Source organism: Vigna unguiculata, chromosome 6, assembly GCF_037176805.1.
Source record: "Vigna unguiculata cultivar grain cowpea cultivar isolate G323 ecotype 2 chromosome 6, ASM3717680v1, whole genome shotgun sequence".
NCBI classification, from domain to species: Eukaryota; Viridiplantae; Streptophyta; class Magnoliopsida; order Fabales; family Fabaceae; genus Vigna; species Vigna unguiculata.
Window position 1 is genome coordinate 32,353,616 of NC_140797.1, and position 24,199 is coordinate 32,377,814.

At 32.3% G+C, this 24,199-nt stretch overlaps 4 protein-coding genes across 5 annotated transcripts; 2 read left to right on the forward strand and 2 right to left on the reverse strand.

The window, feature by feature from the left end:
- Positions 1-1,457: 1,457 nt before the first annotated feature.
- On the forward strand, positions 1,458-6,410 carry LOC114187133 (Major facilitator superfamily protein). Its single transcript, XM_028075266.2, has 7 exons — positions 1,458-1,682; positions 2,026-2,153; positions 2,588-2,809; positions 3,588-4,034; positions 4,790-4,987; positions 5,074-5,211; positions 5,936-6,410. The coding sequence occupies exons 1-7, from the start codon at positions 1,602-1,604 to the stop codon at positions 6,195-6,197; spliced, it is 1,476 nt and encodes a 491-aa protein (XP_027931067.1). The 5' UTR covers positions 1,458-1,601; the 3' UTR covers positions 6,198-6,410.
- A 3,760-nt stretch (positions 6,411-10,170) lies between these two features.
- Positions 10,171-14,267, forward strand: VPS22 (EAP30/Vps36 family protein). Of its 2 annotated transcripts, none has more exons than XM_028075126.2 (6): positions 10,171-10,476; positions 11,195-11,330; positions 11,892-12,046; positions 12,994-13,101; positions 13,736-13,825; positions 13,926-14,267. In XM_028075126.2, exons 1-6 carry the CDS (start codon positions 10,315-10,317, stop codon positions 14,034-14,036), a joined length of 762 nt encoding a protein of 253 aa, XP_027930927.1. In that variant the 5' UTR covers positions 10,171-10,314; the 3' UTR covers positions 14,037-14,267. The 2 variants fall into 2 exon arrangements, with proteins under 2 accessions (XP_027930927.1, XP_027930928.1); XM_028075127.2 differs by having other exon boundaries at positions 13,935-14,267.
- A 590-nt stretch (positions 14,268-14,857) lies between these two features.
- FADA (fatty acid desaturase A) lies at positions 14,858-16,130 on the reverse strand. The gene has a single exon (XM_028075850.2). It carries the CDS (start codon positions 15,910-15,912, stop codon positions 14,992-14,994), a length of 921 nt encoding a protein of 306 aa, XP_027931651.1. The 5' UTR covers positions 15,913-16,130; the 3' UTR covers positions 14,858-14,991.
- Positions 16,131-20,504: 4,374 nt separating this feature from the next.
- LOC114188476 (disease resistance RPP13-like protein 4) lies at positions 20,505-22,798 on the reverse strand. Its single transcript, XM_028077047.2, has one exon. It carries the CDS (start codon positions 22,527-22,529, stop codon positions 20,760-20,762), a length of 1,770 nt encoding a protein of 589 aa, XP_027932848.1. The 5' UTR covers positions 22,530-22,798; the 3' UTR covers positions 20,505-20,759.
- Positions 22,799-24,199: the final 1,401 nt, after the last annotated feature.

Here is a 24,199-nt window from a genome sequence, read left to right on the forward strand (position 1 = left end):
AGGACCAGATGACTACTCTACATTACTATTTTTGTGTGACGTGTCTTTTAATTTCGTTTAATAATTAAATGGGACGTTACTTTGTTTATTCAAGTGTGACCAAATATGAACTTTCTTATTGTGCAGTGTTGATTTCAGTTTTATGTAACTTAATTTTGATTAATCATTTAACGGTCCTTTTATTTTTTTAATTTAGGAAAAAATTGACCTCATAAATTGACCAATAGATACATGCGAACAAGACAAGTAAAGTTTTTATAATTTGTCACAATTAATAAATTATTGCATGAATTTAATATTTCAAATTATTACCTTATATTATTCATCAAACATATTCATAGAATAATTTAAATAAATTATTATATGAATTTAATTTTATTGTCATTTAAAATTTTTTTGTATTAATTATTTTATATTTTATTAATCATATTTAAGAAATTCCTTCTTTCGGTTTTCTTTGGAAAAAATAAGGTGAAAGACCATATCAATATTCAATTTTTCGAAAATTAAATTCTGACTAATCTTAGAATGATCATAAATTCTGCTCCATGATTCCGACATTGAGCAATAAACATGTTTAATGAGGTAAATAAAGTGGATAATACCTTTTTAGAAAAGAGTGTATATCTCTGAAAAAAATACACAATTTTATGATTCAAACAAAATTTTCCCCAATTAATTCGGTTCCAACAAGCCAAATTTGCATTATGAAAGAATGTTAACATTGTTGAAAAATTGGTCGAAGTTAACATGAGGTTTTTATTTATTTTTTTTCCAATTTTTTTTAGTTCTTATTTCATTGATTTTTGAAAAAAAAATGAAAAATTTCACTAAAATTTGTCATGATCAAATTCTGAGTAAATTTTATGAGTTAGACGACATTGATTATAATTGGAAATTCAACTTTTTGAAAACCGAAATCCAAATAGGTTTCTAACATTTAACTAAATTATTCACGGTTGAAAATTCAGTTTTTCAAAAGTTGAATTTCAGTTTATTTTTTAGTATTAATTATACTATTTCACGTTATGAATTTGATTTTTTATAACTGAATTCTTACATGAACGTATTTATTTTAGTAAATAATATTAACATATGTTTAATTGAAGAAATTTTGTTTTGAGATGAACTTATAGAGAAAAAAATCAATAAAATTTATTCAGTGCAAATGAAAAATAAAAAACATGTCAAAGTGAGAGAAGTTGACTTTTACACGTTAAAAGAAAAGTCAATACAAATACATTGGATCAAAGGCCATTTTAAGAAAAAAGTCAAACTGTCACTGTCATTTTCAGTGGGTCCCTGTTGTAAACGTGGCAAAATCTGGTTCGATTCATGGACGTGGAAGTCATACAGCGAAATTACGGAGATAACCCCGTTGAAGCCGTATTCAAACCGTCATAGGAAGGGACAAAACCGTCAAAATAAATAACTCCCAGACCTGTTGAAACCGTTGGGAGGGAAAACGGAAATTGTTGTCTTGTTCCTGCTTTGAAACACAACACTCGAATGAATCAGCACCATCTTCGTAGTGAGAACTGAGAACACACAAGAAAACACAAGCAAAAAAGTGTTCCGAAGAGTGAGGTTTTGTGTCGACAATGATCCAATGGACGAAGCAGTTGAATGCTGCATTTGGGGCTGCCTTTCTTTGGTTGATTTGCTTGATTTACTTCACCCAGGTCTCAATTCTCCACCCTTTGTCTGCTTTTCATCTAAATTTTTAATTTTGCGTGGATTTGATGTGGTTTTATTTTACTTTCCCCTTTTCTGTAAGATCTGCATTCTGATCGTTTTGGTTGTGGTTTTGTTAAAATGGGTATTATTGGTCAATTCATTTTTGTCCTTTTTTCTGTGGACAAAGTTTCTCTGAACCAGGGTTTTTTTGTACGTTTTCTGAGAAATGATTATTTTATGATTTTACCAGCTGATATTGGATTGCTGGAGTGACATGATGACATAGTATTATATAAGGGTAACTAATGTCTTGCGTTTTTGTTTTGTCCTTTCAATTAACTAAAGCAGGGTTTTAGGTCTTTTGTGTGGACAGCGATTTCCTACCAGCTTAAAGATAATCTGAAGTTGTCACCTTCAGCTTCCCAATTTGTGTTTTCAGTAGCGTTTTTTCCATGGAGCATTAAACCATTATATGGGTATGGATCATTGCTTTTTCAAATTGATTAGAAACACCAATACACAGAGGAAGGTTTGTCATGCATAGAAATTAGTAATTACAAAACTAATGTATTCTCTATCTTAGAGTAGATTTTGTATTTTTTTTTTTTCATTTCATTAAAACAAGAACTTGAGGTTTTCAAAAATGAAAGATATTTACATCAAATGGAAAAAATGTGACATAGATGCACAATGCAATATCCTAAACTATGGATGAATGAGAGTAACCTTTTAATTCAGAGTGAAGTGAAGAGTAACTTCATCATTAGAAATTTTACTATTGTTTTTATGTACCTCTCCAATCTACAGAAGTGTGTTGACTGTTAAATGCTGCAGTTTAATTAGCCTTTTTGGTTTACTGAATCAATTTTACACTATCTCCTTGCAATCTGATTTGGCTACTGATACACAGAATACTTTCTGATTGCATTCCAATTAAAGGAAGAAAACGGAGTCCCTACTTAGTGATTGCTACTGTGCTTTCCCTAGTGCCATGGTTGGTTTTAGGCTTAAATTCAAGCTTGAGGGATTCAACATGGCACCTGATGGTATTGTTGACTGCACAAAACTTGGGCTCAGCCATGGCGGATGTTGTTGTTGATGCAATGATAGCCGAGGCAGTAAGATTTGACCGGTATGTTTTGTATCACAGGTTCCTGATTCTCATTTTCTGCAGACAAACTTCATATTGAATAGTATTCCAACCTATAGACGTATTGGTAATTCAAAATATGGAACAACAAATTAACAACAATGCAGAAACAAAAAGATGCACAGAACATTAGAATTGCAGTTCAAAATTTGTTGCCTATTTTCAAAATTTTCAATCTTCAGAACAAGGATGAAGGATAAAATCAAATACTGTGTGATCAATGGTGAACATGTTAATGTCAATGGTGTGCGTGTTGATTCTTGATCACTTGAAAGCAATGAAATTTTGTAAAGGAACAGGGAATGAGTGTTTGCTTTTCATATTTTTTTATACTCCGTATTGTTTGCTACCCTGTTCAAGTTAATAGACAATGAAATATTTTGTATTCTTTTGCAAGAAACTTTTATATTGATTTTATACTAGAAGGTCATCCATCTCACTGAAACTGAATTATATATAGTTAGTTCTTTTTGTGAACACACAAATTTCCAATCTTTCAATATAATGGATTAATCAAGGCTGTTACCAGTACATAGTTAATTTTGTAACTTTTGTTCCTTACCTTTAACTTAGCCTTAGTTCAGTTATCAGACCCATAGATAAGGTTTGACCTAGAGGGTTTCTGAACCCTAATGGTGGATATTCTATATCTTATATTGGTATATAACCTTCGGTTTGACTCTGGAGTATGATCTTTGTTCATGTAATATTTCTGAATGCTTTTCTTGCAGCCTGATTAAGTTCATGCTTTGTTGGTCAGGGCCTCCTTTGCAGGAGATCTCCAGTCAATATCATGGTTTTCTATGGCTTTGGGAGGAATATGTGGGAGTTTGTTAGGAGGATATGCATTATCCAATTTGCGGATAGATGTTATTTTTCTTCTATTTTGTGTGCTACCATGCATACAGTTATTATCATGCTGTTTTGTGGATGAGAACTCACTAAACAGCAAAGTTTCACAAGAGGATTCAATTGTAACAGATTCACATATGAATACTCTAGATGAAGATATTCCTTTAACGAAAAAGTCCCACAGCAACACAAGAAGAAGAAAGAAGGGCAAAAAGAACCCAAAGGGGAGATCAGTAAATAGCAGAAATTCAAGGACTTCGAAAAAAGAGGACTCCTTGGTATCAAAGTGGTTCCATTCTTTGAAAGAAGCTATTTATGATTTGTGTCGTGCATTTAGACAGCCAATGATTTGGAGGTAACTAACGTAATATTTTATAGTTTTTGTCTGGTGTGAATATTTTCAATTCTTTGAGTGGTTTATTTATTTGTATGGTTTGAGTAAATCTACAACCTGAATCCTCTTACCTCTTTCTTAAAAATGGTACTTCGGATATTAAATATGTTCACCCTAGTTTCTGCAACCATCTAACTACATAGACACGGAAGGTTACTTATGTAAACTGCAGCCTATTAAAATAATTATCTCCATCTTTCTTCAGATCATGCATGACCTTTATATCTTTAAAAGAAGTGGAGTACTATTTACAAATTCTCTAGCACACTTTTTCCTATTGACTCTACAAACAAAGAGATGTTACCATCAAATGATTTTCTGCAATGGTTCAGAACTGTGAATGAATTAGTTTGGGTGAATGATTTGTTGAAGAACACTGAACATTTGATACCATTTTTATCCTAAATGTCTAATATAAGGTACCCTGAATTATATACAGAAATGCATGGGAAAGAATCTAGGAAACGGAGAACCTAATAACTCCACAATATTTAATGAACCAAGTAATCTGCACTTGGTAACCTGAATTTTTTTCTACACAAACTAACAAGTAATTTAACAGAACACTAATAAAAACATGAGATATTTATGCTCTACATTTTTATAGTCCTCTGCATGTGTGTGTTTGTGTGTAAGGCCTTACCTAGTGAAGCTAATTTATGTCATGCCATGGTCATTGGTCACTAATAATCTTTGTCGTATGTTGTTGAGGGCAGACCTATGTCTTGGTTTTTCCTTGCTCACATTACCATTCCGGATCTTTCAACTGTCATCTTCTACTTTGAAACGGAGGTTTTAAAGTTAGAAGCATCTTTCCTTGGGACTGCAAAGGTTGTTGGTTGGATGGGACTTATGCTGGGAACCTTCGTCTATAATCGTTTCCTAAAGTATATGACCCTTCGAAAAATCCTCATGTAAGAAACTAAGGATTATTTTTCTTTTGTGGATGGCTAACTTATGAATATTTAACATACTGATATGGTTTCATTCCTGATAACAGGTGTGCCCATATTGCGTTGGCCTTCTTGAGTCTTCTGCAGATTGTGGTGGTTTCTAGGAAAAATATTGCCTTTGGCATCTCAGACAAGATTATGGTGCTTTTTGGCTCAGCTCTTGCGGATGGTGTCAATCAATTCAAGTTAGTTATTGCTTCACTTTTTATTTATGCATATGGCTGTATATGTGAAAATTATGTCCAAGAAAAACATTATAAACTTGAAAAACTTGTTATTATATGCATATAGTTTGAGTATATTGAATACCCTTTCAGATCCTAAGTAGTGTGGGCTTTCTGTTTAGTCCCTCAATGTGTTGAAATTCAAAATCAGTGTCTGAAAATAAGATTCGTTAATGAAGAAAAAGGAAGGGGCAAGAAGAAAATGAGTGTGCTTTATTAAGATTTTAAGAAGAACAAGAACATTAAGAAGAAGAAGAAGAAGAAAGAAGAAAAAATGGGAGAATATACAGAAGAAAAAGGAAGAAGAAGGTCTAGTTTCAAGACAAAGAAAAAGAGAAGCTTGTTTGATCATTAAATATTAATTTTAATTATAATTTAGTTTGGTCCTTGCAAACTTGACACTCGTGTGAAAGACATGGTGGAAGGTGACATGCCATATAACATCCCATGCCAAAAAATTAAGAGTTAATTAACTCCATCCATTCAAGGGACTAATGTGAATAATAGATTTTATATTAGACAAAAGACGACATACACTTTAAGGATCTGAAAGGGTATTCAACTGCTATAGTACACTGATAGTGTAAATGTTTTTTCTGCTGGAGTCACAATGAATTGAACCATTTTTTGAGTTACAAACTTAGTTTCAATTCCTAACCATAATTTTTTCTGGAAAAAACTGCAGGTTTATGCCTTTCCTGATCTTATCTGGACAACTATGTCCTCCAGGAATTGAAGGGACTTTATTTGCCCTTTTCATGTCAATAAACAACTTGGGAAGCACACTAGGGTCTTTTTTGGGTGCTGGTTTGGCTTCTGTGTTGAACATTGATTCAGGATCATTTGACAATCTTCTCTTGGGCATCATAATTCGTTCCTTGTGCAATTTCATCCCAGTTGCTTTTCTGTTTCTTATACCAAAAGAAGCTACTGGTTCATCAACATAGATTATGACCATTTGCTTAACTTCATTAGACATTCTAGGACTACCATAGTTGATAGTTTACACATGTAAACGGAGAAGTTTCAGAAGAAATGAGGGTAACATGTTAATCTGGTTTACACACACTTGGGTCATAGTGATTGTATATACTATTGAACTTCAATTTTGGTCAGCAAGGCCATTTTACATGAAAATTTGGAAAGGTGATTGGTTGATACTCATACTCGTTATTTTACCTAAAAGCTTGTAGATGAATAATGAGTTTGGTTTTCGATAATAATCTGTCAAAATGGTTTTCATCTGAATGCATTTTGCTGAAACACACTTCTCATTTTTGTTCAAGTCTCAAAAGCTCACCGTTAAGAAGATATACTTTTGTTCTTAAAATATATACAAATACGAAATATGAGTTTATGATTTTTCTTAACAATTTTCATAAAATTTAAAACAAACAATGAATATAATATATAATTCAACAATTGAATTGATAAAACATGCACATTATATGCACCACAACAGGTAGGTATTATCAGAAGTGTGAAATAGGTTAAACAGTTCAGTAGTGTGAAAAATCAAGAAAAAAATGAAAAAAATAAAAAAAATAGCAGAAGCCACTCGTTTTTATCAGAGCCTGGTTTCGATCCAGGGACCTGTGGGTTATGGGCCCACCACGCTTCCGCTGCGCCACTCTGATTTGTTGATATAAGTTATCAATACTTTAATAAATTCATAGATCAGTGTTAAGACTAAGTTATAAGAGCATGGAGTGTAAGTTTTAAATATTTCACATCATTTTTTATAACAGTTTTATACATATGTTCTGTTTTTATGATTTTTAAATCACATATTTATTTCTACACTTTTAATTTGAAATACATATATTTCTTTTAATTTTTAAATATAATGACTTTAAATGTAAATATTAAAGAACTTATTGCAAAATAATATATTGTTTTATTAGATAAATGAATGTTATTAGTCAATACACTATATTTCATTTACATAATGTATTATTTTAATTAATACTTAGAATATTCGGACAAAATTCGAAAGAGATTTATTAAACAAAATATTCATTTAGTTGGGTTAAGGACTAGTTTTTCGATATTTAGAATATTTATGAGAAACTGTCAAAGTTGGTCAGAACTCGTGAGTTAATCTAGTTTATTTTGGGTTCAGTACTAGTTAATTTTTGACTCGGTCTACTAAGAACCCGGCTTATCCAGGTTGAATCCGTGGAGAGTCGGGTTGGCTCACCAACCCAACCACAAATAAAGAATTACACATTTTTTTTGTATTTGGATTTGGTTGGGCTTTTTTTTTAGCCAACATATTGGGTTGACAAATGCAAACATAATATTTTTGTGATTTTGGTTTCTATTTGTATTGGGCCTATGAGGAAGGTCAAGCCTAGCCAGCCTAGGCCCCAAGTCAAGTCAGGCCAATCTGAGTCGAAAGTCGAATCGGGTCAGCCCAAGCCAAAGATCGAGTTGGGCCAGCCCGAGCAGAAGGTCAAGTCGTGTTAGCTTGAGACCAAGGTAGAGTTTGGTCAAATCAAGCCAACCTGGGACGAAGGTCGAGACGAGTCAACTTGAATCGAAGGTCAAACCAATTCTGCCCGAGCCCCAAATGCAATCTAGTTGGCCCTAGCCGAAGGTTGGGACTAGATTGCTTTGAGCTGAATTTGGTGGTTGAGTTGGGTCGGCCTAGTCGAAGGTCAAGCAGAGTCAGACTAGACAACAGGTCGATCCAAGTCAGCCCGAGACTAAGGTCAAGTTGAGTCGACTTGACAAAAGGTCGAGTCGAGTCGGTCTAACCAAAGGAAAAGACTAGTTGGCCTTGATTGAAGGTTGATCCTAGTCTGTTTAAGTCGAAGGTACAATTGATTCTACCCAAACAAAAGGTCGAGTCAGTTCGGGCCAAAGGTCGAGCTGAGTGCACCCGGATCTAAGGACAACCGAGTTGGTTTGGACCGAAGGTCGAACTAAATTGGCCTGGCCGAAGGTTGAGACTATGGCTCTAAACTGAGTTGGCCCAGTTGAGTCTAGTCAGCCCGTGTCGCAGGTCTACTAGAGTTGGTATGAGTCGAGTCAACCCAGACAGAAGGTCTAGACAATATGGCTTTGAGCTGAGTCGGCCTTGGCTAAAGGTACAACTTGGTCGTCATGGATCGGAGATCGAGTCGAGTTGGCCTACTTTAAGGTTGAGTCGATTCAACTTGTGTCAAATTGACTATGGTTGAATTTATTCAACTTGTGTCGAAATCGAATCAACCCAGGTCAAAAATTTAAGGTCAAATCAACTTGAGTTGACTTGAATCAAAAGTCAAGACGAGTCGTACTAAATTGAATGTCGAACTAATTTAAGTTAGATTTAAAAATAAAATTAAGTTCTCTCAAAATAGAAATTAAATTGTTTTATCCAAACCAGAAAATTAAAATTTAAGATATTTTAATTAATTCATACAAACTAATTATTTAAGAAAAACTAATTATTTAAGAAAAACTAATTATTTAAAAAAAATAATTATTTAAAAAAAACTAATTATTTAAAAATAAGAGAAATCAATTCCAAATAATTCAACTATTAAATATGAGATCGTTAAATTTCTCGTCGGAAGATAAAGTTAAGGTTATATTTTAAATTTCGTTTTCGTCCTTATTGTTAACGTTAATGTTTTAACCAAGTATTATCTGCATATGAGCTTAAAATGTCTTTGTATTTTTATCTTTAAAAATATTGTGAGAAAGTCAAAGAAGTTCATAAAATATATGAAACTATAGAGTATAAAAAACACTATTTTTATATATTATTGCATAATTAGATATAAAAGTTAACTAAAAAAATAGAAAAAACATTACTGGTTTATATTTAGGAATTAATTTTATGCTTAAATACCTTTTTGATCCTCATTTTCGTAGTGTTTATTGTGGATAATCCTCATTTTGACATAATGTTTTAAATAGTCCTCATTTTTACGGAATGTTTAAAATGATCATTATTTTCGTAATTCCGGTTTTATTTGGTCCTTTTTGTAACGCCGTTTAAATCATTTCACAATGCTCCGTTAATGATTTAAAGGGCGTTATAGAAAAGTACCAAATAAAACACCAATTTTGAATATGAGGACCATTTTAAACATTAGGTAAAAATGAGAACGATTTTAAACATTCTCTCAAAATGAGGACCATCCGCAACAAACCCTACGAAAATGAGGACAAAAAGGTATTTAAGCTTTAATTTTACTATGCATCATATGTATTATTGTAAATTAATTTATATGGTTTTGAAATATTTTTCTAATGATAATTAGTTTTAAGTTTCATATATGTTTTTAGCTTTTATAAAATAAAAATATTTTAGTTTTAGTTCTCATATAAGATTTTCCTTTCTTCCTAATTGTTCTAAAACGAAAAAAGTGTTACTTTTTGTTTTAATCTATTGATACTTGTTAATTATATATACATTGAATTACCTTAATTTCCCTTTTTACGGTAAATATTTACTTTTCAATTTTACTCTTTAAATAATTTTATTTTAAATTAAAGTAATTATTTCATTAATTTTTTTATTTATTTAATCCTTTTCAAAACTTAACTATTTATTTAATTAAAAAATTACCTTTAAAATAAACAAAAACTATTCACAATAAAATTATAAAAATTATAATAATAATAATAATTTTTTTTATCTTTATTAGAAAAAAAAAGTGAAGCGCACTATTTTCCCTGGTTTTAATAATATTGATTATTAATGTGATACTCTTAAAATATGTATCATTTTATACATTTTAAAATGAATATTAGGACTTAAAATCTCTAATTTAAATTGTAAAGAAAGAAAGAAAGAAAGAAAAAAATTATATATTTTATAAATATTTAAAACTTATTATTTCAAACTTTACATGAATAAAAGTTTAAAGAAAAAATGTATTACATAAAAATAAAACTCTCCGTTTTCAATATAAAGAAATAAAAATATATTCAATTGTTATTATGATTCTTTCTCTAAGCAGATTCGTTACTTCCTTCTAAATTTGATCAACGAAATCTGCACCCAGAAAACCCAATTTGTTAGAAGCCATAAAATTGGAATCACGATTCGGCGAAGGATAAAGGGAGATGAGAAGAAGACCAGGAATTGGAGGGTTGCAGACGCATGCTGCTGCAAGGGACCAATTCCGTTTGTTGGGTGAAAATGTCGCGAAGATCCGAACGGATTTGATGAAAGAGCAGCTTGCCACCTTTCGCTCTCAGCTCGAAGATTTCGCTCGCAAACACAAGGTCCTCTTTTTTTTTTCTTCACCCCACCTTTTTTACCCTTGGTTTTTATTGTGGACAATGAAAGCCATGTTGTGGTGCTATGATGACTTGGTTTTTTATGCTGCACATGGTGCTTATTTTTCATTTTTGTCTTGATATAATTGGTATAGTTTCTGAATTGTATAATTTGTCTGATATGTTATCAAGTTATTTGTCATTTGTGTGTCAGATTGTTTCATTTGGGTTTTTAGAGCTGGATGGTTTAAGTGGAAAAGGAGTTACTTTTGATGTTTTTAGGTACTTAATAGAGGACAAACTTAAATGTTGTTGGTTCTGTTCTTCGGTTAGGATAACAGTATGTAGACCTCTAATAGGACCAACACTCTTAGTAAATTCGCTTTTATAAAATGCATTGACTTTGTTGACTGTCTTTTATAAAAGTTGAGAAATGCTAATAACTCATCCTCTAATAGGGGGACGTAGGAATAAGAGGAATTCGAAATATTTTAGCTATGTTGCTTGCTGATTGCTGACTTAGCTGTCGCTGGAGTTCTTTTAAAGGGCGTTTTTGACTAATATGATAGCCTTGAAACTTTGGGGCTGTGGTTACCTAATGAGTACCAACACACATTGTTCATGGTTTCTAGTGTGGGCCTTATAATGAAATATCACTTTAATTGTCACTTATTTTGCAATTAGATTAAATTTAATGTTTCTAATGGGTGAATTATTTTTTTAGAATGACATACGCAAGAACCCTGCATTCAGATCACAGTTTCATGAGATGTGTGCTAAAGTTGGAGTGGATCCCTTGGCCTCAAACAAGGGTTTCTGGGCAGAGCTGTTAGGAATTGGTGACTTCTATTATGAACTGGGTTAGTGATATATTTCTTAACCTTGTTTGAAATAAGTTTGATATGTATGTATGGATCTTGTATGTACAAGTATTCTATTATATTATGATAATTAGCATAGAATACCTGAGGAAAAAAAATAATAGATAAGAGCCCCAATGCTAGAGTTTGTAGTGTCTGAATCTATTCAGAATTTTGAACAATAGGATTGCCTGAATTTGTCATCCTATTTACCAAGTTCACTTTTAGGGAAGCAGACTTAGCATCAGGAAGATTGTTATCAAAACTGCTATCTGATATATGCAAACATATCATACTTAGCAGTGCACATGAACACGTTACTTTGATTGATCTGAATTGTATTTAGCATATGCCCATTTATCTCCTGGTGGTTGCTATTATGGTTTTATTCACAAAACATTTTAATTCACCGTGTGACAAACTTATGATTATTGAAGTGTTTATCTTTTATATTTTATAAATTGGTACTGATTTTATACTTTTAATTAACTTTAAATCCAAGTTTGTTATCTTCACCATTTTCTTAGTATGTATGCTAAGACAAGCTACTTGACTAGACAGGAGTTCAAATAGTGGATATTTGCTTGGCTACTAGAGTGCATAATGGAGGATTGATCAACCTGCAGGAACTCTGCCATCTCCTTCGCCAGAGACGAAAAAGTGATCGAGGAGTTGTTTCAGAGGATGATTGCCTGCGAGCTATTAGTAAGCTGAAGGTGGTTGCCTATAAACTAGATTATGACTATCACTTTTTATGAGTTTTGTATAGATAATGTATGCTTAACTCAAAAATCGTTGTGTTTAAGGTTTCTGTTATCCCATATGTATGCACATCAATGCATTTTTCAATGTAAACATGCTACTAATTTTAGAGCAGGATTGACCATAACTTGATTTCTTTTAACTGTTGTCACGCCTTACAACATTTCAGTTTGGGACAACTCGATGATGGTATGAGCAGAAATCACAAATGGTAATGGTCAAACACGTGTATCAGGAAAGCATAAGAAACTTCATAATGCTCGGGGTAAACAGGGAAATTGAGATTTTGGGATGTGAAAGGGTTACTTGTGGGAGGAATCCTCTTATTTTAATAATTTTGGATTTGCTGGAAATATGGCCCAAAGTTGTAAGAATGACCTTCTGTTTTCTTTGAGTAAAATAGGGAAACTTTATAGGACAAAACTCTTCCTTAAATGTGTGAATTGTGAATAGAAGATAAACAACTATTGTTTATTGGTCTTTATGTTTCCAAGTATTTCTTAGATAATAAGTCATTTTGGAAAAAGAAAAAAACTATATTTACAAGGTCTTAGCATCTGTGCAACCACACTATTTACTGAATATCCCATAATGGATCACGGTGCTTATCTAAAGACGCCAGCGTTATAATTAACCAATCTTTATCTTTATTGTGTCTTTTTCAGTAAAAGATGACTATTCTTATGGTTGGTTAACTAAATTATACACAGTGAACCTAACTTGCATGTGTATGTTGGAAGAGCATTTGAATTGTGGAGTGCATGTCTGTTTGAGCTGTATATTTTCCTTTTTTATAATTTTTCTGGAACACCTTTGATACACACTACTTGTTGAGAGATTTATTACATGTGTCCTTTTGGAGCCCACGGTGTTTCACACTGATGTGTAACCAAAATTTCAGGTGTTGGGTAGTGGGTTTGAAGTAATTACTGTTGGAAAGAAAAAACTTGTTCGTTCAGTTCCAACTGAGTTGAACAAAGACCACAACGAAATTCTAGAACTTGCCCAGGTAACAACTATTTCTTCTTTTTTGGATTATGTATATGTTTTTTCATTGGATCCTCACGTCTATGACCTTGGTTTAATTTTTAAGGTGTTATCACTGTTTACTTGTTCTTTCATGTTTTCTAAGAGCCGTGAGCCTGTGAACTTACTTGATCTTGCGTTTTAATTGCTTGTTGAGGATAAGACTGAATATTTTGAGTGGCTTAATCAAATAGGATGATACCAAACTAGTTGGTTGATGTTCTCTTTTGGCTTACAAAAGAGCAAGTTGCTTATGGACTTCATCTTTACTCTGTCTGGTAACATGTAATTATCTGTGGCTTACTATTAATAGAAGAAAGAAGTTGTCACTCGGCGAATATAGGTTTAATCCCTAATAATTTATATATGATCCTTTATTTCAAATTTCAATCTATGTTTTCAATGGTGAGGGGTTATATGATTTAATTTTAATTTTGTTACCAAAATTTATCATGTAGTCAAGAAACTTGACGCATGGTGTGGTTTAATTTGTTAGACATTAGTTAGCACTTGGTTTCCTACTTGTGAAGAAAAGACTTCCTCTGTTCATTTATCTAATGTAGCAAAAGTAGCTATGCATCATTTGCTATTTGAACATAACATTTTCTTTACTGCAGGCTCAAGGATTTGTGACAGTCGATGAAGTAGAGAGACGATTATCTTGGAGTTCTGGCCGAGCCATTGATGCCCTCGATACATTACTTGATGTAAGATAACCAAAAACTATACAAGAAAAATCTTTTCCTTTCTCTTAACTTATTAACACACTCCAATTTCAAATCATATACAATAAAGAAACACTGTTAGCTGATGCAGGAAGGACTTGCTATGATTGATGATGGCCATAGAGATGGTAGACGGAGGTACTGGTTTCCTTGTGTGTCTCCTATCTCATCTTCAACAGCAGTTGATTCCTAATAAATTTAGTGGAAAGGAAACTTTGGTCTGATTTTTAGAGGCCGGTGTATGTTTAGATTGTTTCAAAATTGGCTTTATCATTTCTTTTGCTTTCTTGAATTCTGTCCTAAAATGTGATTAGTTGTATGTTAATCTAGTGTACACTTGTATGTATGGTGATTGGGAACTGGAAATATATACTTCATTTTCTGTAACGGTGCTTGCATAAATGCAGTACAATTAATTGGATTATGTTCAGTTTCTTTCCCCATTTTTCCCACTTATTAAAATTATGGAAGCATTGATCATGTGCATACCTATATCCAGTTCCAGCACAATAATCTATGACCCACTTGTGCTTAGAATGTCTGGTTTGCAAACCAGTATGATGATTAGTTTTGTTTAATATATTCTTCGTTTATTCCATGACAAATAACTCCATGCTATTGTAAAGCATTGCAAATGGAACCTAATATGTTTTATAATGCGCAATGATATAATAGAATCGAGTGAGTTTGATTTTTATTATCTCTCAAGTTAACTATAAATAAATAATTAATTTCATAATAATTGCGATAGTTAATTGGTATCATTTAATTTTACTAACCTCAATTCAAAATAGTTCTGTTTTTATCTAAAGCCCCTTTTATACTAGAGTGAAACAGAGTGAAAAACAATTGTTACTTTTAGTACAAGTTTTTGAAAATAAAACAAAGTGAAACATATTACTTCTGTAACTAAGAAGCATCAAAACATTCTCAATAACTAAAACAATTTATACTTAATACCATTGGCTCAACCTGCAACCAGAGATCACACGTTAAAATAAACTGACACAAAGAAACAACATAAACATCCCCTTGTTTCATATATTTAACCTTTCAAATATAGTGTAAATTACACGAGCCAAAAGCTACACATTCAGACACATGTGTACAATAAATCATTTAGAAATTAATGGAGAAGAGAATAAACATCATTGGGTTTGAATTTGAGAAGAGGTCTGAATCTCCTCAATCCACTCCGGGGCAGGTTCAGTCCATGACCTAGGCCTAACCCCAGTTTTAAAATACAATACCATTTCCATGGCTTCAAACACCTTATGCTTGTCCAAAAACTCATTCCACACTCCACTCACTATACAGTAGTTGTTGTTATACGGTGGCCGGTGGTGTGCACCATGCTGGGACCGTGACACGAGCACGCCGGCCTCTTGCAGCGCCACCACGAGTGGCGGAAGCCGGCTCTTCGTGCCATGTGCCCACGCATGAAACTGTTGGCTGAACATGATGCAGCCTGAGCACACTCCAACAAATCCTTGAACAACGGGGTCATGACAAAATATAGCTATAGGAAGCACAGCGAAGGTCACTGCACGTGCCAAAGCATGCAAATTGTTAGCAAATTCACGTCTGGTAATAGTCCAAGGCCACTTGTGATGACCTTGAAAGGCTTCAATTTGAGCTCCAACAACTGGGGTGGAGCCATCACCATAATTGTCAATAGCCCAATGGTAAACCCCAGATCCAAGATCAGCTAAAATGTAACCAACCCAACTTGCTATAATCGGTTCAACCCACATGTTCGAATCCATTGCACCCTTTATAGACTCTCCCAAGGAAATGAGCAAAGTTGTGCACCCAATTGTCACCCATGCTCTATGAGACCATGTTGATTGCAAACCAGTGTCATTGTTCATTGGACGATGTTCATCGATGGTGGTGATGACCCTTGGTACCACAGGCACGAGTCTAGGCTCAATGACCAATGGCTTGACATTGGATTTGGGGGTAGAAGTGGCGGAACAATACACCCGAAATGGGTGAAATGGTGAGTTATTCTTGCAAACTTTAAGGTGCAAGTTTGGTGTATGCTTGTGTTGGGGTAAGGAATACATTGGAAGTGTTGAAGAATGAAGAAGAGTCAAATTGTTCAGTGGGAAAGAGCAAGATATAAAAAAATTGGAGGTACTCAATAGTGGTTGTGGGAAGAAATTCTGGTTTTGTGGAAGTAGGAGAAGACTAAATGATGTGGTGGGAAAGAAGGATTCGTGGTGTTGTTGAATTCTCAAAGAAACTTACATAAAATTTGTGTCACATATTTGGCCATGAATTTTCCCTCTACGTTTGTTGTGAGCCAAAAAGCTTGGTAGAGCAATTTCCGATGCTTTGGACTAAAAGAATTGCTATTTTTTGGTGGTCCATTTATTTGATTAGATGGTGTGGTTGGGTGGCTAACACAAGTGGAAAATTTGAAGTGTGTGGAACATTACATGTACACCATTTTGTCCACTTACAAAACTTTCTTTTGAGGATAACTTAGAAATAAAGATAGACATGTGAGGATGGTTTCTTCCACGAATAAAACTTTGTACGAGCATCTTCTTATACTAAATTAGTCAAAGAAAAATAGAGGACCTTCACTTCGCTGTTTCAATAATTCGTGAAGGAGATGTTTGAGTGGCTTTTTACTTAACTATTTTAAAGTAAAATAAAAGGAAAAAAATAAAATTAAAGCTTAAATACACATTTGGTTCCTATTTTTCGTTGTGTTTGTTCAATTTGGTCTTCATTTTTGTTCTACATTCAATTAAATTCTCATTTTCGTCAAATTTTGGTCATTTTGATCTTTTTCACTAAGGGTGTTTAAATAGTTAACATTTTTGAACCGTACATGCCATGTGTCAGCTCTTGTTTTTTTTTAAATTTTTTTTTAATTTCAAAGAAATTGTCCATGTGTCAAATCATTTTTATGTCACATGTTAATGTCAGTGTCAAGTATCAATTTGTGGTTGTATAATTTTTTTTTGTTCAATTTAGTCTCGATATTCGTTATTTTTATTCAATTCAGTCCTTATATTTGTTATTTTTGTTCAATTTAGTTTCAGTTTTTGTTAGAACGGAACAATTTTGTCCGTGTCAAATTGAGAGCAAATTTAATTTTTTATAAATATTATATATTTATTTTTAAAATTGATATTATTATAATTATCTTTTAAATTTGAAAATAAAGAACGAATTAAACAAACACAATAAAAATAAGAACCAAATATATATTTTAGCCTAAAATTAACTTTTGATGAATATGTAAAAGTTCTTAAAAAGATTGATTTAAAAAAAAAACTTATAGAGAGAAGTTATCTAAATAAATAAGCCTAATCCAATCATTACAACATTTTATTTATTTATTTTTCTTAGTTTATATAACATTTGATTTGCTTGGAACTGGCAACTTAGCACAAATGAAAAGTTTGTGCAGTTAGAAAAAGAAGAAGAAGATATACACCATGTATAACTTTATTAAAATGGTGCAATTTAATGTTAAATCTATGTAAATGGATAAATTTTTAAGAATTACAGAAATATGGATAAATTGTATTTCAAACTTCGGTTTGAATTTTTATTTATTTTTGTGTTGTTGAAGCTGTGTATTTCTTTTAGAAATCGTTGCCCAAAACATGATTTTTTTTACAAAATGTGCTCTTTTAAGCTTGGGCATATGTGCAAGTTTCCATTTTTATTTATTTTTAATTATGCATATATGCACGTTTTTACTTTTAGTTTATTAATTTTTTATTTTGAATTTTTGTTTGTGCTTATATGTGAATTCTTTTCTTATTTAGAACTTTTTTTTAATTTTATTTATGAAACATATAAAATTCTAACACAAAAAAAGACTCACAACTCTTCTTACAACATTAAGGCCTAGCCATAAACTTTTATAATAATTTGATTCTAACTTGATTGCATCGACCTACGTCACATGAAAGAATTGATGTATATGCAACACATAATAAAAATTATTCACAAATAAACATGTTTTTGAATTTTTTTTTCATAATAAGTACTTATAAATTTTGTTATGAAAAAAAAAATTTGTAGGAAATTGCTATCAATTTGTTTTTGTAAAATATTTTGTATAAAACACTTTTTACAATAAATTTTGTAAGAAATACTTACGAATTTTATAATTTTGTAAGAAATAATTATCCACAAAAAAATTACTTATCAATTATGATTCTTAAAAAAAATAACAGAAAAAAGTCTTTTCCTAAAAATTTATTTAACAAATTTGTAAGAAAATATCATGTAGAATTTTTAGTACTGCATTTTTGTACTTCATATAATGATTTAAGAAAAACACAATATCATAATATGAAGCTCGATTTGAATACGAAAGAAAAAAAAAAGAAATTTCAAAGTGAAGTAATATCTAGAAGCACAATTTCTTCATTTTGAAGTTATGCTTTCAAATATGATTTATCCGTATGCTTGTAACTTTTAAAAAATTGTTCTTTTATTTAAACTTAATATTGAATTGCATATATTGTTTATGTTGATGATATAATAGTTACAAAGATTTAAATGAACACATATAAAAGAATTCGAGATGGAGGTATTAGTACAAAAATTATTTTTTATGTTTGTTATTTTAGGGTTTCACGACGAAGGTGTGATGTTAAAAAAAGAATGTAAATTTATGTCACACTCTACTACTAACTAATGTAAATTTACATCAAATCTTATCAAAGATCAACATAAATTTATGTTAGTTTTTTAGGAGGATCAACATAAAAAGTTCTACATCCAATAAAAAAGCTACAATGAAATGAACACTTTTTGAACATTACACTTTTGCGTGTTCTTATGAAACAAAGGATTTTGACCAAGTTGAAGAAGAGTTGGTGAATAGAGAAACCAAACTTAAGATAGAGATTGGATCATCCCGAAAGAAGATTGATTTGTATATGTTCAATGATATTGAAGCAGAATTTCATCCTTCACTTAAGTACCCTCTTCAACCTATACAACTCAATCTTCTCCTAAGTGATCCAACCTCTGTTTCAAATTTGACTTTGGTAATGACTAACTCTTCTTCAACTTGATGAAAAAAACCATTCACATGATACACAACACAAAAAATTGAAACACGTTAAAAAAATCCATTCCATTATAGTTTTTTTCATTGGTAAAAAGATAAACCAATGTTCGATTTTGATAAACATGGAGTACAACAAAAAAAGGACATTCATGCAAAATCATGATTGAGTTCCCCAAAAACAATCATAGTCACAAAAAAAAATATGAAACTTTAGTAAACAAACCTCAACGATGAAACCCATTAGACAAAAGTATTACCCATGAGATGCTCATCACTAAAGACAAAGACTTGTTCAAAAAGTACCACTAAACCAGCAACATTTCGTCACCAGAGATGAAACCCTAAGCCGAAATAGTGTTTTGGTGTGCTTTTTCGCAATAAGAATGAGAAAAGAACATGTAAATATAAGAAAATATTTACGTCAAACCCCTTATGGGCCGATATAAATTTATGTACATAAATTTTGAAATTAACCTTTGTTGAGACTATGTTTGACATTAACCTCTTAAAATTATTCACAAAAACTTTTACACCACCTGACATGAAAGTTGTGAAGTGGATAAGTGATGTGTTGGTGAGGATCTCTTTCTTGGAATTGAGGTCTTAAAATCAAGATTAGGTATTTTTAGTATTTATCCCTCTTAGAGAAAATATTCATTGAATTTATTGGAAGAAATTGGGATGACAACTTGCAAACCAACAAAGTTTTCCAATTAAAGGAGGATTGAAGTTGTGTATCGAAGAAGATCAAAACTCCAACTAACATGGAGAGATACCATATCTTTATAGGGAGATTGATGCATCTCTCACATTAGACCATATTTAGCATAAGTTAATTGGTGTGGATAATCAATTCATGCATAATTCATGTGAAAAATACTGATTTTATCATAGGGATTTTAAGGTACATATAAAAACTACTCCTAGTAAAGAAGTTATGTTCAAGGAACTTCACTTACAAAAGATGCGATGATTTATAATGATGCAGATTGTGTAGGTGCTCTTGATGATAGAAAATCAATCTCTGGATACTTAGATTTGTGAAAGATAACCTTGCCCTATGGAGAAGTAAGAGGTAGAAAGTTATAGTTAGATTCACTTCAAAAGTTGAACTTTGTGAAGGTTTATGGTTCAGACTACTTCTTGAGGATTTAGGATATGCACATGCACTTTTTATTCGATTGAATTGTGATAATAAAGTTGTATGTGACATAACTCACAATTCTGTCTAACATAATCATATGAAGCATGTGGAGAATCTTGATAATAATATTATGGCATTGTCACATATTCGATCCGAAAATCACCTAGCAATATTTTTAACAAAGCTATGACAATATAGGTTTTTAGGAGATTATTAAACAAGTTAGAAATGTATAACATCCATTTACTAGGAGAAATGTAAAGCTGTAGATATTGTAGATTTGTACGATTATATAAAATATTTTATGTCCAAATTTTCTTAATTTAATTCGGATATGTTAAAATAAGATGTTATAAGAACATACTATGCACAAAAACACATGAAGGGACTCTTACCTTTGTATGGAAAGTATATACTAAAATTACGTTGAATTTAAATATACTATCTTGGTTTCTTCCAAGTTATTGATGAAGATATAGCATATTATTGATTCAATGAGGAAACATACCAACCATTTTGGAAATAGAAGACTAAAAGGAGACAACAATGCACCAATACTCTCTCTGTTTCTACAATTTTCAACCATCATCACCTTCTTATGATCATATACACTTAATGATACAAGAAATCAAGAATATCTACAACAAGGTGCGTAATTGCAAGGTATAATTGAAATGTAACATAAATGAATCGTTTTATGCATGGAGTTGCTTTCACCCTCACTCTTCAAGTCTCCATTCCGGGAAAGAATGATTCAGGACCTTTGTTCTTTCAACATACCTTAGTGAAGGAAACAACTTGTGCAATTTTCGCTCCTCAATCTGAAGTTGCTTTAGGTACCTGAGACGCAAAATCTCCACATGCCACTTATGGCAAATCTCACCATGATCCAAACTTTTCAGTTTTCCTCCCTTTATATACAGCTTCCTCATTGCCCCCGGTACCCTGCTAGGCTTCAACCACTCCGGAATTGCTGATCCGGGAAACCCTTCAAGGTCCAACTTCTCCAAACTTGATGGGAAAAGAACCTGAATATCACTGTACTTTTCTCCAGACACACCCCATGATATTTTTACACACTTAACTGCACTCAACTCCTTCAGGCTTTCAAATTCCATCTCTTGTATCACAGCCTCACTTCCAATATGTACACTGAATCTCTTCAGTTTCTTCAGATTTGCAAGATCTGAGATTCTGCATGGTGTCTTGCTAGAACTTCCTATCACAAATCCTTTCAGTACTTCCAGCTGAGTGAGCTTCTCAATCCCCTTTGGCATGCTGTCCAGCAAGTAACATTCTGATACATCCAAATGTGTCAGACTTTTCATTGATGCAATGTTTGTTGGAAGTGCTTCCAAACTGTGGCATGCTTTGAGGTCAAGGATTTCTAAGTTCTCAAGCTGTGCAATGGAGGGTGGCAACTCGGGTATTCTTGATATCCCTCTCAGACTAAGATACTTCAATCTCTTATGAACCCTCAACTCATTCAGAAATTCTTCACTCGCCACTTCAATGTGATGTGAAGGTGAATCTTGCCACCGACCAAGTTGAAGCACTTCTAAACTCTTCATTTTAGCCAACCATTCAGGCTCAAAACTCAGATAGCTCGCACCAACATTGAATATAGTTTTCCACTGCTTAGGTTTTAAATTATCCTTATCATCACCACCTAGTACAACTTTACGTTGCTCTAACCAAGCTCGTTGATTTGAGAATTCTTGGAAAGACAACGTTTTTTCTGAATCTAATGTCATCAACTCAACACGGATACGAGGATTGATTTTGAACTTTTTCACAACGGGATTCAAACCATTACCATAAGCTACAATCATTTGACAATTCAGAAGCTCTTCAACCACTCCCTCACCTACTTCCTCTGCTGTTTTCTCTCCCGAACTTCTCACAAAACCCTCTCCAATCCACCAGTAAATTGTGTGTCTTTTGTTTATGACAGCATCTTCAGGGAAAACTAGGAGAGACAGCAAGCAAGGTTTTAGATGTGTTTCAAGTTTTTCAAAACTGACCTCAACTTTCTGACTCAAGTTTTCTTCATGCAACTCATCCTTGTGTTGGCTTGAAGAGGGAATTGAGTGCAACTCTGCAGTCTTGTGATCCTGAGATGATGATGTTGTTACTTTTGGTGAAACAGATGCTTGTGTTTCTCCTTGACTAGCCCAACCCTTTGGCAGCAACTTCTCAGTTGAGTCCTTGATTCTTTGGGAAATAGTTTCCATGTCAGACTGAAACTTCTCCTTGTCTATGTTACCTATGGTGCGAAGATGGCGATCTAGGAGTGCTAAAGTGTCAAGGAGTTCATCTTCATTCCCCTTCACTGCCATGAACAAATCCTTGATTTGGTCTATTTGGGAAGTCAACTTTTCCAACTTGTCATCACATGATTTGTCCAGTGTCTTGCAGGTGGTCCTGGTCATCCTCAGACGCTTCAGCACAAAAGGGATTGCTTTCTTAGGGTTTGTTCGAAAAGACATTTTTCAGCAATGAAACAAGGAGCAGTGTTGCCAGATTTTGTAGCTTCAAGTTGATGTTTTGTGTGTAAAAATGACTGTGACAGCTACAAATGTATTTGACACCAAACAAGACAAAGAGACAGAAGAGAGAACATTAATCAGAGAGAGACACTGAAAAGTGTTCGATGAAGTGTTTATAGTAAACGAGTTTTAACAAAGTGTTGGATGAATGAGCATTGTTGTATATGTAGAAAGAAAGAAAAAAGAATAGTCATGTCAGGTTTGATTAACCATGTGATGAACATAAACTTTGTATACTTTGCAAGGAAGGAATAAATAAACAAGAGCTTCACGTCATTCTCTATAGGGCTCAATTACTTTATGTATTCTGCATATGCTTCCAACAAAAGTTAGGTCATTTGCAAAGTTAAGTAAATTCTCTTGATTTAATGGTAAAAAATTGAGAGGTTAAATTTAATAATTAATAACTGAATATTGAATAGTGAATTTCTTAATAGATATGGTTTGAATTGGGGCATTTTTCTGCTTTAGAAAATGGTTGGAAGGAGGGCTATTTCGTTTAATTTGTTTAAATTTTAAATTGAATTACATCCATGTCAAGCAAAGAATCCAATAATAAAAGTTTCTCATTATTCTTTTCTTCCATCAAAGTTGTCGAAACCTGTCCTTTCTTTCACAAGTGAATTCTATTTCTTTGCAATTTGATCAGAATCTTGTTTTCAATTTGTTCATTTTGTAAGAAGAAAATAAGAAAAAAAATATTTCATAATTAAGATAAACTTAATTAATGCACGTATTTAATAATGAATAATGAAATAGTAATATCTAGAAGTTTTTTTATTAGTTTATACAAAAACTAATTTTTTTTTAACTTTTATAAAAAGGTATTTTCAGTTTATAAAAATAGTTTAGTAGCAAGAACTACAGCTAAACATATATGTATATAGGGATAAAAATCTCAATTTATGAAGACACTACATAAAGACATTAATTAATCTTCTGAGAGTTCTTATTTGCAGTGCCTTTGATATTTAAGTTCCGATAACTTTAGTTAAATGTCTTGGTTATCTATTTTTCAAATATAATTATATGATCAGAATATTTCTAGGTTGCTCATTGGTTCAGTTTCTTTATATTGGTCTCTTGATCCTTTAAACAGCATGATTGGTTACACTTTACATATATTAGGTTTGAGGTTAGTCTCCAAAAATTCATATTTTAGTTTATAATTCAAAAATCAATTTCTTACAAATTCTTATATATTCAATTTTAATAATATATAATATTTCATTTTAGTTTTTTTATTGTAACAAACATGCTCTCAACTTAAATTGATTGACATATTATTTTATAATAATTATTTACATTACATTCCTACTTAAACCACATTTATTCTTACACATGAAATGTCGGCATGGTAGAAAGTTCTTTTCTTTCACCAAGGATGTCCCTTTCTTGATTGTGAATTAGAAGATTACCAATTTTTAAAATTTGTTAACACTCGAATTTATAGATAAGAAACTTCACCAACTTTCCATGCTCCACAAGCACAAAATGATCTCTGGTTATCAGTTTTAAAATACTGCTTTAACTTATCCATGGAAAAAAGTTTCATCAACTTCCCAAATGCAAACCACAGGTTCATTCCCTCCTTGGACATCACAATCTTG

What these genes read in the sequence shown, in the direction of transcription:
- LOC114188476 (XM_028077047.2), bottom strand. Translation starts at nt 22,529, where the DNA reads ATGTCTTTTCGAACAAACCCTAAGAAAGCAATCCCTTTTGTGCTGAAG.
- LOC114187133 (XM_028075266.2), top strand. Translation starts at nt 1,602, where the DNA reads ATGATCCAATGGACGAAGCAGTTGAATGCTGCATTTGGGGCTGCCTTT. An exon ending in GCTTGATTTACTTCACCCAG is followed by an intron (nt 1,683 to 2,025) that starts GTCTCAATTCTC and finishes TAACTAAAGCAG; the next exon opens with GGTTTTAGGTCTTTTGTGTG. An exon ending in GAGGCAGTAAGATTTGACCG is followed by an intron (nt 2,810 to 3,587) that starts GTATGTTTTGTA and finishes TTTGTTGGTCAG; the next exon opens with GGCCTCCTTTGCAGGAGATC.
- VPS22 (XM_028075126.2), top strand. Translation starts at nt 10,315, where the DNA reads ATGAGAAGAAGACCAGGAATTGGAGGGTTGCAGACGCATGCTGCTGCA. An exon ending in GAGCTATTAGTAAGCTGAAG is followed by an intron (nt 12,047 to 12,993) that starts GTGGTTGCCTAT and finishes CCAAAATTTCAG; the next exon opens with GTGTTGGGTAGTGGGTTTGA. An exon ending in AAATTCTAGAACTTGCCCAG is followed by an intron (nt 13,102 to 13,735) that starts GTAACAACTATT and finishes TCTTTACTGCAG; the next exon opens with GCTCAAGGATTTGTGACAGT.
- FADA (XM_028075850.2), bottom strand. Translation starts at nt 15,912, where the DNA reads ATGTATTCCTTACCCCAACACAAGCATACACCAAACTTGCACCTTAAA.